At 38.0% G+C, this 12,025-nt stretch overlaps 1 protein-coding gene across 7 annotated transcripts in view; it reads left to right on the plus strand.

Annotated features, from left to right (window-relative positions):
• The window catches only part of RBMS3 (RNA binding motif single stranded interacting protein 3), an 876,931-nt gene that overhangs the window by 827,009 nt on the left and 37,897 nt on the right, over nt 1-12,025 (plus strand). For all 7 annotated transcript variants that reach the window (XM_068234458.1, XM_068234461.1, XM_068234460.1 and 4 more), the window contains 2 exons: nt 790-836; nt 1,069-1,165. In XM_068234458.1, coding sequence (XP_068090559.1) covers nt 790-836; nt 1,069-1,165 — 144 coding nt within the window. The remainder of the gene's footprint in view (nt 1-789; nt 837-1,068; nt 1,166-12,025) is intronic.

The raw sequence follows: 12,025 nt of genomic DNA on the forward strand, positions 1-12,025 counted from the left end.
AGATTACGGTTAGGTGCCCATGGTGGGGGGGTTAAAGTTAGGCACTCAGCAATGGGGTTAAATTAGGGGCCCACCGGGGGCATGGGTAAGCATCGGCGAGTTGAGGTTAAGGGGGTCTGTGTGAGAAGTAGGGAGAGACTAGGCCATAGTAATATATCGGTAAATGTTACTGATCTTTTTATATGGGAATAAAGTAGTAGACTGTAAACACATTTACCACTATTTTACTACCAGCTATTTCCTGCACCCGTTTCAATGGGCTCCTTTATCAAATGTATGTTCTGTATGAGGCTGTAATCACACAACTGTTAATGTATTAATCCCTCAACATCCCCTAGTATGTTCCAATAGGCCCCAGACTTGGCTTGCAAACTTTTACTAAATACTAGAAGTCTTTTTTTCACAAAATTAAGTTCAAATTTGCTAGATCACTTCTGTGATAACTAAACACGCCTAAAGAAATCAGATCACTAAGCTTTCCTTTCCAACTTATATGTGCCCTCTATCATGGAGTAGTATGGTGCTACCTAGCCACTTTACTTCCAGAGTCAGGGAAAGTTTGCCTCTAGTTGAGTAACTGTACATCCCACAGTATGTTCAATAGCTTTCAATTGGAAAAAAAAGACCATTTGGTGGGCGTAAAAAAAGTTTGTAGCTATACAGGTATATATTTCTTTTTTTTTTCTTTTTTTTGCAAGTGTCATGGTCTATGAGGACATTATCTATTTTTGCTCTTTATTACTTATATTGTACCACATATGTGATATATGTCATTTTCCTTAAATATAGACTGGGATGGCATTGACGTATGACCCAACCGCAGCCATACAGAATGGGTGAGTACTTCTTTCTAAATAGTTGTGTATTTTGCGTTGTCAAATTGTGTCTTTTTATGTTATGTCAGCATATACTTTTTGTATTAATGTCTGGCAATTTCAGAATGACAGCTTTGTCCAAAAAATAAGCAGAGTCTGTAAATTAGAAGAGAGTAATTTATTACATATAATTGGATTAGACAGTATTTGTTTTGTAAGAAAATTGTTAACATTATTTGTTTTTGTTTTTTAGATTTTATTCTCCCCCCTACAACATTGCAACAAATCGAATGATTCCACAGACATCCATCACACCATTTATTGCTGCTTCCCCCGTATCTACATATCAGGTAGGACTTAAATGCTTGTTCATTCACAATCTGCTATTTAATAGAATATTTAGTGGATCTTCAAGCTAAGCTCTGCTCAAATAGCTAAATAACGTAAAGAAACGAGTATAATGTTTTAATTGCAAAAGGATACTTTATTTTGTCCAGGAAGTTCAAATCCAAATCCAAGGAAAGATAATTCACGAAATAAACACGAGAACGGATCATTCATAAAATAACGAGATACAGGTCATAAATCAATTAAAGGGATACTGTAGGGGGTAGGGGGTCGGGGGAAAATGAGTTGAACTTACCCGGGGCTTCTAACAGTCCCCCGCAGACATCCTGCGCCCACGCAGCCACTCACCGATGCTCCGGCCCCGCCTCCGGTTCACTTCTGGAATTTCCGACTTTAAAGTCAGAAAACCACTGCGCCTGCGTTGCCATGTCCTCAGTCCCGCTGATGTCACCAGGAGCGTACTGCGCAGACACAGACCATACTGGGATTGTGCTATACATTCCTGGTGACATCAGTGGGATCAAGGACACGGCAACGCATGCGCAGTGGTTTTCTGACTTTAAAGTCGGAAATTCCAGAAGTGAACCGGAGGCGGGGCCGGAGCATCGGTGAGTGGCTGCGCGGGCACAGGATATCTGCGGGGGACCATTAGAAGCCCCGGGTAAGTTCAACCCATTTTCCCCCGACCCCCCTACAGTATCCCTTTAACTTTTCTCCTAGGAGATTTTGTTTTTTATCTCAAACATTTAAAAAGATCACCTTGTAGTTTTCAAACTGTTATAAAAGTAAAAAAACAAAATATATGTATTTCATCTAAGAAAAGTCATATGGTATAACCTCATAGGTACATCAAAGAATAGTACAAAAGAAAAAAGAGTAGTGGAACACGGATTTGTTTTAAAATAAAGAAATTGCTAGTTTTTGGTCTGTGATACAAGCATTATAACTTCCATAAACTGTTCCTTAAATTAAGAGGATTTTATTTGCCAAATGAGGTTTGGATTATTACATATATCTGGAAAGTGGTGAACTTGTCTCACTTCATATATTTTTAAACTTCAAACTGGCAGGACAACAGCACAGTTCCACACTAAGCTAACTTCTCAAAACAGGTCAGTCAGGTCTTTTGAAAGTTTTTCAGTGAGTCATTGTGGAAGCATGCATAATTTCATCAGAATAAGTCCAATATTTCTTTTAGCTAGTTCAGGGGAAAAATAACTTGGCTGTCAACATAGCATATTGTATCAGCTGGCGGTGAGTTGAAAACGTAGTTCCCTTTGGATTGTTCTCAAAAATGAGAACAGGTGGATTTATATGGAGGGGGTCATGTGCTAGTTAGAACTCCAGCCTAGAGATTTTGAGAATACACTATAGTCCTGGTTTGATTATATTCCCAAAAACATAAATAAGAGTGTTTGGGGTTATTCTTATGCTCTATGTTTTATAAAATAAGGTACATTTACTGAACTTTCAGTAAAATAATAAAATAAAGTTTATATCTTTAGGAGATATACCAAAACTGTTAGCTGGGAAGAGAAGTAAGTACAAATAAGCTGGTCATACACCATACAATTTTAGTTGTACAATCTTGATCAATCTTTCTACCCTTGTAGGCTAAGCTCTCATGTTACCTGAATGTGGCACAACTGCACATGATTGTACACTAAATATTGTATTATGTATGGTTAACTTTGATTTCCCACCGCTGTATAGTTTTTAGATTTTGACTGAAGTCATTTACCAGTTCAACACATGTTCAATCTTCTCAAGAACACTAACTGCATGAAGTTTGTATGTTCTTCCTCTGGCTGGTTGGTAATGCTCTGGGTCAGTTATTGACATGGCTAATTCAGTGTACTTTGTGAAAAAATGTCACATCTGTACAAATGCATAATAATGATAACACTACTACTACTGCTGCTGCTACTACTACTAATAATAATAATAATAGTTATTATTATTCTCCATTGTAGATGATTACTCCAACTCCAGATTCAAAATGTGAAACTTCTTATTTTTTTTTCTATTTAGCTAAAAAAAGTGATATATTTGTCTTAGCCAAAACATTTCTTGCAGTGGAGGATGACATTTACTGTGTCTTCAAAACAAGAAAGTGGATAATGTTTGCTGCCTTTCACAATTTCTTCAAATGTTAACTTTTGTTGCTCTCACCACATAAAAGCTTATTGCATTAATCCTGTGGTAAAATTGAGAGATATTGAAGATCTCAGTTAAAGCATTACTTTGCTTCTGTATACAACAAATCTATAAGATATTATCCTTATACCAGTCTTCTTTTAACTTAATACGACTATTAAAATACATGTTTCAATGTCACTATTATTTAAGTTTACCATAAAAAAGAAAACCTTTTCAATAACCTCTATAGCTTTTAAGTGTTTAAAACACCTACTTCACACTGAAGCCCCATACACATGCCAGATGAAACTCAGCCTAGGTGGCCGTTAACACAACTGCCTCTTCCAAGAATCTAGCATGTCTACAGAGGGCCTGATGATAAAGGCACCCATTCAAAAGGGCACAGGAAATAGCCAATAGTAGATTTACAGATGTTCTACTACTTCATGCATATAATAAAATATCAATAATATTTAGCAATATTTTACTATGACCTAACCTCTCCATACTCTCACACAGAACCACCCACCCACTTGGTGGTGCCTAACCTTAAACCACCCTGGTGATATGTAACCTTAACCCCCCATGGTGCCCACCCTTAACCCCCGGTGGGCACCAAACCTTAACCACCCTTTGTGGGTGCATAACCTTTACCTCCCTGGTGGACACCTAACCTTAACCTCCCTTAGTGGATGCATAACCTTAACCCCTCTGGTGGGTACCTAACCTTAACCCCTCATATTTACCATATCACACGCCTAATGCTACTTTAGCAGGGCGCCCTTTTTAACAAGACACGTCTTGTGGCCTTTTAAACTGCTCCATGCTCCATTTCAACTGTTTAATGCCCCCGATGCCTCAGCCAGTGATCAGCCTGACAGATCAATTTGGCTGACCACTGTCCAAGAGCATTGTTCTCCCCACTCATCCCAGTCACCACATGGCATCACTCGAGCATTGCTCCATTGGCCCTCTCTCCTGCATAGCAACAGAACACATTGCTCACCTGTAGGTTGGCAACATGTAGGTACAGTGTCAGCCCTACAATGTCATCCAGGGATCGAGTTTCGATCCCCGCCAGGCAGCATGCCTTGTTCGTGTGTACAAGGCTTAAGATACCTGTTATTACTTTGTCATTTAAACCAATCTTTCCTTTGAATCTCTCCATGCTTTGTAATGAGTGACTGCTCCATGCTTTGTGGTAAGTAACTGCAAAACAGTCTTTTAAAGCAGTATCACCTGTTACTGAGATGGTAGTGATTACTCAAGACAAAACACATAACATTTATATCATGCTTTTTTCCTTGCGGACTCAAAGCACATCAGGGCTTCAGCCACTTAGGGTGAACTGCATAGGTGACCAGGGTCATTAGGGAGCTTCACCAAAGACTCCTAACTGTTCTATGTACTGACTTGAGCCAGGATTCAAACCTGGTCAAAGGTTCAAACCTTACATCAAAGACAACACTCTTAATGAGTACGCTATCCATATCAAATTCCACAACTGAGTGCAATCTACCCACCCTGTGGCATGATTGTGCCATTGTAGATAAACCAGTAGAGATAAAGGGATACAAAGCAGAAATACATGTTTTCTAAAGAGAGCCCAAGGTGGGCACCTACAATAAAAAAAACTATGCTACCTGACCTAGGGGAGGGGAGATGGACGGATCAGGTAGCCACCATCACTGCCGCTCCCTGACGCTCTTTGGCCTGCAATGAGATCCTTTCACTTTTGTGACCTCTGGGGTCATGACTCTAAAAGGAGAGACAGACTCTCTCCCAGCATGCAGGGAGGTCGGTGAGCAGCAGGGGGTGTGGCCAGTGAGAAAGCCTGCAGGAATGCCTCTAGTAGGCATTTTGAGCAGGGAATCCTTCTCCTCCCATTGCCCTCCAAAATAGCGACAACTAGTGTCGCTAATTTCAGGGGGCTGTAGCACGGCAGTGGGGGTGGGGGGGGGGGGGAGAGCAGCATCTGTGGGACACAGACACATGTCATGATGCAGAAAACATGCCTCATGTGTCCCATCTGCCCCCCTCGCACCCCCTCGGGTTCTCTTTAAATTAGGATATGCATTAAGCCAAGCTTTACTGTTGTCTTGCTTTCAAGCAAACTTCCTAAAACAGACGTGCATGTTTTTTAAAAAATATTTAATAGCATTAAGTCAAAATATGACTTGTGTAGTGATAATATTTGCCGTACAATGAGATAATATTTGTTATATAGTTTTTTGTATTATAGCAAAGTAAATCTGTTAGCCACTATTTATATCTAAAGCCTGGTTCATGTGTGTTTTTTATGATTGGATTCAATCGGGAATTTTAAAACACAATTGTGCTTTAGCAATAAACTTCAGATACATCATGTAGCAGATCACATGGGGCTAGCGCCTCACTGCTCACAGCTGTAATTTCACAAAAAGAAATGCATTGAGCATGTTTTGCAAAAAACATCTCACATAAATGAAGGACCTGTATGTATGTCAGAAAAAAAAACTTTTCAAATTTTTGTTGAATTTAAAATTACAAATTTTGAGTGTACATTAATTGTAACTTTTTCAGCTCATCCATTATGAGGAACAGACACTTCCCCAGGTTTTTATGATAATGCATTATCTGTTTATATCTTTCTTGTTACAAATATGTTATAAGATTACTTTGTGTCATTTTATGAGGGTAGTTAGAGGAACAAAGATCAAGTTTCAGAATTAATATAAAATCTAATCTAACTTTTTGCAAAATATAAAACTTTTTTATATGTTTTAATGGAAGGCCTGTTTCTTAAGGAGGTTAAACAAATGTTAAAAATGGAAGGGGGAACAAGAAAGACTGTAGGGAAATTGAGGTAATCTGGAGGTGTGAGTGTGAAAGTCTTTGTTAGGTTATTGTTGCCACATGGTTTATCTACTTAACCACTTTACCTCCCCGGGACAAGTGTCTACGTCCCTGCAAAATCCCTCTACAGCTCTCAGGGATGTAGATATTCATCCCTTACCACTGCACACTCCAACTTGCTTCCACGCTCACTCCCGTGTGTGTTCTCACTGCCTATTGTTAGAGGGGAGATTAATAAATGGGAACACAATTAATCAATCAGTCCCAGTGTCAATGATCGCTGGCATCAATGAGATGCTGCGGTCTTTCACAAAAAAAAACCTCCACACATTACTTACTGTTCGCATACTAATAGTACACGGCAGGAAGAAAATGTGTGAGGACATCTTGTGGCCTAATAGTAAAACTACACCTTCATACATTTATTTCAATAAAAAGACCTACACATAATTTAAAATTAACTCCTTACCTCCCACACTGTACTATAAATACCCCCAAAAAACTTTTGCATTCAAAAAAATAAAAAATACAAGAAAAATACATAAATAGTTACCTTAGGGACTGAACTTTTTTTTAATATGTATGTCAAGAGGGTATATTACTTTTTTTTTATTATTATTATGGGCTTGTAATTAGTGATGGACGCAAAACTGAAAAAAGCACCTTTATTTCCAAATAAAATATTGGTGCCATACATTGTACTAGGGAAATATTTTAAATATTGCAATAACCAGGACAAATGTGCAAAAAAAAAATGTGTGGGTTTTATCCACAGTAGAACATTTTATGTTAAAACTATGGTGCTTGAAAACTGAGAAATAATGATTTTTTTCAATTTTTTTCTTATTATTCCCATTAAAATGCAGTTAGGATAAAATCTTTCTTAGCAAAATGTGCCACCCAAAGAAAGCCTAAATGATGGTGAGAAAAACAAGCTATAGATAATTTCAGTGTGATAAGCACTGATAAAGTTATTGGCAGATGAATGGGTGCAGCGCTGAAATGTGAAAAGTGCTCTGGTTTTAAGGGGAAAAACCCTTGAAAGTAAAGTGGTTAAACATCTTGCACAGCTCCAGGAAGGTAGAATGCCCTTGACTAAGGTAATAGTAAGAAAGATACTGCATGCCAAAGTAATTTTTTATAAAAGTGACTATTCCCTCTCAGACTAGATTAATGTGCCCTCCATCACTGCCTTAATTTTCTAGTGTGGCTGATATCAAGCAGCCACAATAGTCTACTTAATGGCAGTGAAAATGCGAGTGATCAGTGTAAATTGTGAGGATACTCTAAAGAGTTTCCTACCAATCAAGACCTCAGCCTGACATTTTGCAATCGCTTTTTCCGATAGAGTGAATATAATTTGGTAGATTCTGTCCCACAGGCATCCAGCCCTGATACAGTACATGTCCACCAATCATGTAAGTAGGTTTCCCCCAAGCCACATCTTGGAAGTACCTGCCACTGCTTTCCTGATGGAACATTACCACCCTGATATCACTCATTACTACTGTTAGAATTATTTTCACTATATTTCAGTTCAGGATTTCTCAACTCAGTCCTCAAGTACCTGCAACAGTGCATGATTTGCAAATAAACAAATTCACAGTTGAGGTAATTAGTGCCTCAGCAGAGCTCATGAATTACCTATGTGGATTTCCATAAAACATTCACTGTTAGGGGTACTTGAGGACTGAGTTGAGAAACCCTGTTTTAGTTGATAGAGCTACATGGCATGTTCTCTAATACGTGGCATAATCTCTCAAGTTTAAAAGATAGGTTATTATTATTATTTAGTATTTCTATAGTGCCAACATCTTCCGCAGTGCTGTACAGAGTATATTGTATTGTCACTTAACTGTACCTCAGAGGGGCTCACAATCGCAAGAGGTTCAAGTCAGACTCTCATTTTAAGTGTTTAGAATGGCTTTGGTAAATGTGGGTGAAAAACAGGCAATTAGGGTGATCATTTCAGGCTGGAGATAAAGGATCTTAATGGCACCTGCCATCACATCTATCTCTTGTGGGAAAGGAATGATATTTCTTCAAAACTGTCTGGTAAATATCTTATTTTTTAACGCACCGTTTGTTCCAATACTTGTAGCAAAATCAAAACACATGTCAAAAGATTCAACACAAATTATTATTGGGCCCTTTCTTCCTCCCCCTTTCCTCCAAGAAGGTCTGTACCATTCTCAAACCCAAACTTCTGTAAAGAATGCAGTTCAGCGCCTTCACATGTAATGTCACTAGCACCAGAAGAACTAAGTGTTTCAAAATTTGTATCAAACGTATGGTGTCTCATACATACCGTAAGTTGATAATCTCATCACATTACGCTGAAAATGTTTGTCAATGTAAAAAAAAATGTTTCTCTGTGAGGGCAACTCTGCTCAAGGCCATAGGCTGACTGGTGGGCTATTTAATTGTTTATGCAATTCAGGTACTGTATTAATAACATGTGTAAACTACACATGTTCACACATAGGGTTATTAATAAGCCACATTATCCACATGAGGGAGGAACTACAGTGCACAAGATTCTATGATGCAAAATACAACTACACATTTAAAAAAGCCATTATTTTATATGCACTTCCTCTGTACATTCTAGGTGGTCTTGGCAATAAACACTTCCAAAAGTATATGAAAAATGTATGAAGCATGAATGATCCAGCCTTTCTGGAGTGAAGTCATTCGTATAAGCAGGCAGATCTCAGCTCAAAAGATCGACCACTCCCCTTAGTCAGCTCTCTTATACCTCTCCAAATCTAAATATTAAATCTAAATATTATCGTAAATCGATTGTCCCTCACTTAATAAATGCTGCTAAAAGCCTCATACCCCTGCATTGGAAATCCTCGAGAACCCCTTCCATACAGCAATGGTTCGAGAAGGTTAATGCTATCCACTCAGATGAGGAAAAAATGAAGACCAATTTGACAAATACTATGGTATAAGGGCAGTCTGGCTAGATTATTGTGAGTCTGATGAATATAAAACTATGATGTTCTAATCTCCTACACATGCATGCTTATCTAAATACTCTAGGTAACCTGCAGCCTAATACAGGTTTAGTTTACTTTACTTTATTTTATTGTAGTTTCACCCAATGTTACTTTATTACAATTTGTTTACAGTTGGAAAATCGTTTTCTACTCAAAATTACCTCTATATTCAGAACACCCTATTAAAACATCTCTAGATTTTTAGATCTTTCTGTTTCCATGACATCGAGGTAACACTCATTCTAGCAGGCTGTATTTGGCCTTAAGGTTACATTGGCTTCCAAAGCTATGGGTTCAATTTCTGCTCATTTCTGTTTCCAATGCATAGACAGATATATTTCTGACTCTAAACCAAGCTAATGTAAATCAATTTTTCCTTAGTTGTTCTGTTGTTAATTATGGACTTGTATGTCAAGAGCATCACTGTCCTATTTCTGTAACACCATATCATACTCTGTTATGTTTTTTTTTACAGTCAATAAAAAATATGTAAAAAAACATAAAAATAAAGCATGAATGACTGTTACGCATCAACAACAAAAAAAGTAATAATTCTCATTGAATTATCATGGAGTATATAAGTAACTATTTACCCACTTTTCTAAAAATGTTAATTGTCTTATATTCACTTTGGGTGCCTTTATATATGCTGGACATCTGGTCCAGCATAGCTAGCATTGAAAGCCCTCCCACCAGTGGCGTATAAGGAGCTTTGGGCCCAAGTGCAAGTTTTACATTGGGCCCCCCCAAGCATGCCATATATAACAATTGATACAGTGTACCAAAACCTGCTAAGCACAACCACAGTGTCAGAGATGCAAGAAGGGGATGGGGAGCAGTTTGTTAATGATTCTTACTATTCAAAGCATCTATAGAAGTGATTATTACCAGCACAGGGCCAATAAAGAGCTAATACTGCGGTTGAGGAAGGACCCCTCAGGGCCCTTATGACCCAAGGGCCCCAGTGACTCGTAACTACTACAAGAACAGAAAACTAAGTAGATAACAGGTGTACTCACATACAGTACCTATTACATGGTTATGGTTCAGCAACCATTTACATGAATAAATCTCTTCTCAAATATATTACCAAGCGACTAGTATACTACACCCAGAACGATCTTGCAAGTCTGCTAGAAATATGCTACTTTCAACTCAACACAACCCGGAGTCATCATCAACCCAGAAGGCCTGCCTTAGCGAGTAGGCTTCCTTAGTGAATAGGTATGTCATCTGATGTGCTGTACTAAAGCCTTGATCACACTTATTACAGCAGTTTCAATCTTGTGCATGTTTTACAATGCATAATATTTGGATTTGTATATTTAGTCTGTAGCCACTAATAACACACTAAATACAAAATATAAAGTTTCAAGTTTTTTAGTTTTATTTTTCTGCAAATGGAAAATGAATTAGATGTTACATAGTTTCTAGGTTGAGTGCCAAGTTGCATAACGTAAAAGGATTAATTATTCCCCATAAGAGAAAAATGGTCATAATGGAACACAAACAGCTTAAGGCTGACATTATAGTGCTACAAGACATGCATTTTAAATGCATAAGCAATCAGCATATTGGCATCACTCCTCCTTCTAAATGTATTATGAATTCAGTTTGAGCGAGAGATGTTGTCTGGATGACTTTCTGCATAGAAAGCTACTGTTCACAAAAGAGAATATCATCAGACAAAGAGAACATATATATTGTGATCACTGGCAGACTTCAAGGCACTTGAATCACATTGATCTATGTTTATACACGTGGCAAGGACGTCAAGGTTTTCTTCATTCACTTTTTAATTAAAAGAAATTGTGTAGAAAAGTTAAATTGGTTATAGTCTGAGATTTTAAAGGACCACTATTGCAAAATGTAAAACGCATGTGTATTCATATGTATGACTAGTACATTTCGCCTTAAATTACTTTTCTCCTATGTTCCTGTTGGCTACAGTAGGTTGTAAAAATGTAATGGATCTGACAGGTTTTGGACTAATCTATTTTCTCATGGAGAGTTCTCAGTATTTAATTTATTCTTTACAAAAAGCTATATACAAAGGTGCCACCCTACTCATTTGCAAGTATTTTGGCAGTTGGACCGAACAACTGCCATTCAGTAAGTGTTTTTGAGAATAAAGAAACCCCTGGAAACCCCATGAGGAGAGAGACTGGGTCAGCTGTGTAGCATGCCTTTGATGTAGAGTTTGAGCCTTTGACCAGGTTTTGAATCCTGCTTCAAAGATACAAAAATGAAGTATTTGGAAAGGCTCCCTAATGATCCTGGGGGTGGAGGCACACAAAAATAGGTACTGCAATGAAACAATAAATGATCCCTAATGATCCTGGTTGCCCATGGCTGAGGCCCTGAAGCGCTTTGAGTCCACCAGGAGAAAAGTGTGATATAAATATAATGGGCATGATTCACAAAAGAGTGCTAACTGATAGCACGGCTGTTTTCGTGCGAATTTTCATGTTGCGCGCGATCACAAATTTTCACGTGAAACAATAACGGCTTCGTGCGCAAACACAAATTTTCACACAGAACCAATATCGTTTGCAAGCAAAGATTCGTGTTTGCGCGCAAAAACGTTACGCGATAGCGCACAACACAAACATTTGCGCGAAAACAGCCGTGCTATCAGTTAGCACTCTTTTGTGAATCAAGTCCAATGTGTCTTGTCTAAAACCTGGTAGATCTGTCAAATTTTTGCAACCTACTATAATTGACAGTGACATACGAAAAAAGTAATTTATAGTGCATTGTACTCTGGGACAGATGTACATATGCATACACATGTATTTTAAATTTCAGATATATTCACAATAGTGTCCTTCAATTGGATTTCATCACCTCTATGGACACAAAACCTTTCACTACTAAATTTAG

Source organism: Hyperolius riggenbachi, chromosome 5 (genome assembly GCF_040937935.1).
Source record: "Hyperolius riggenbachi isolate aHypRig1 chromosome 5, aHypRig1.pri, whole genome shotgun sequence".
In the NCBI taxonomy this organism is placed as follows: Eukaryota; Metazoa; Chordata; class Amphibia; order Anura; family Hyperoliidae; genus Hyperolius; species Hyperolius riggenbachi.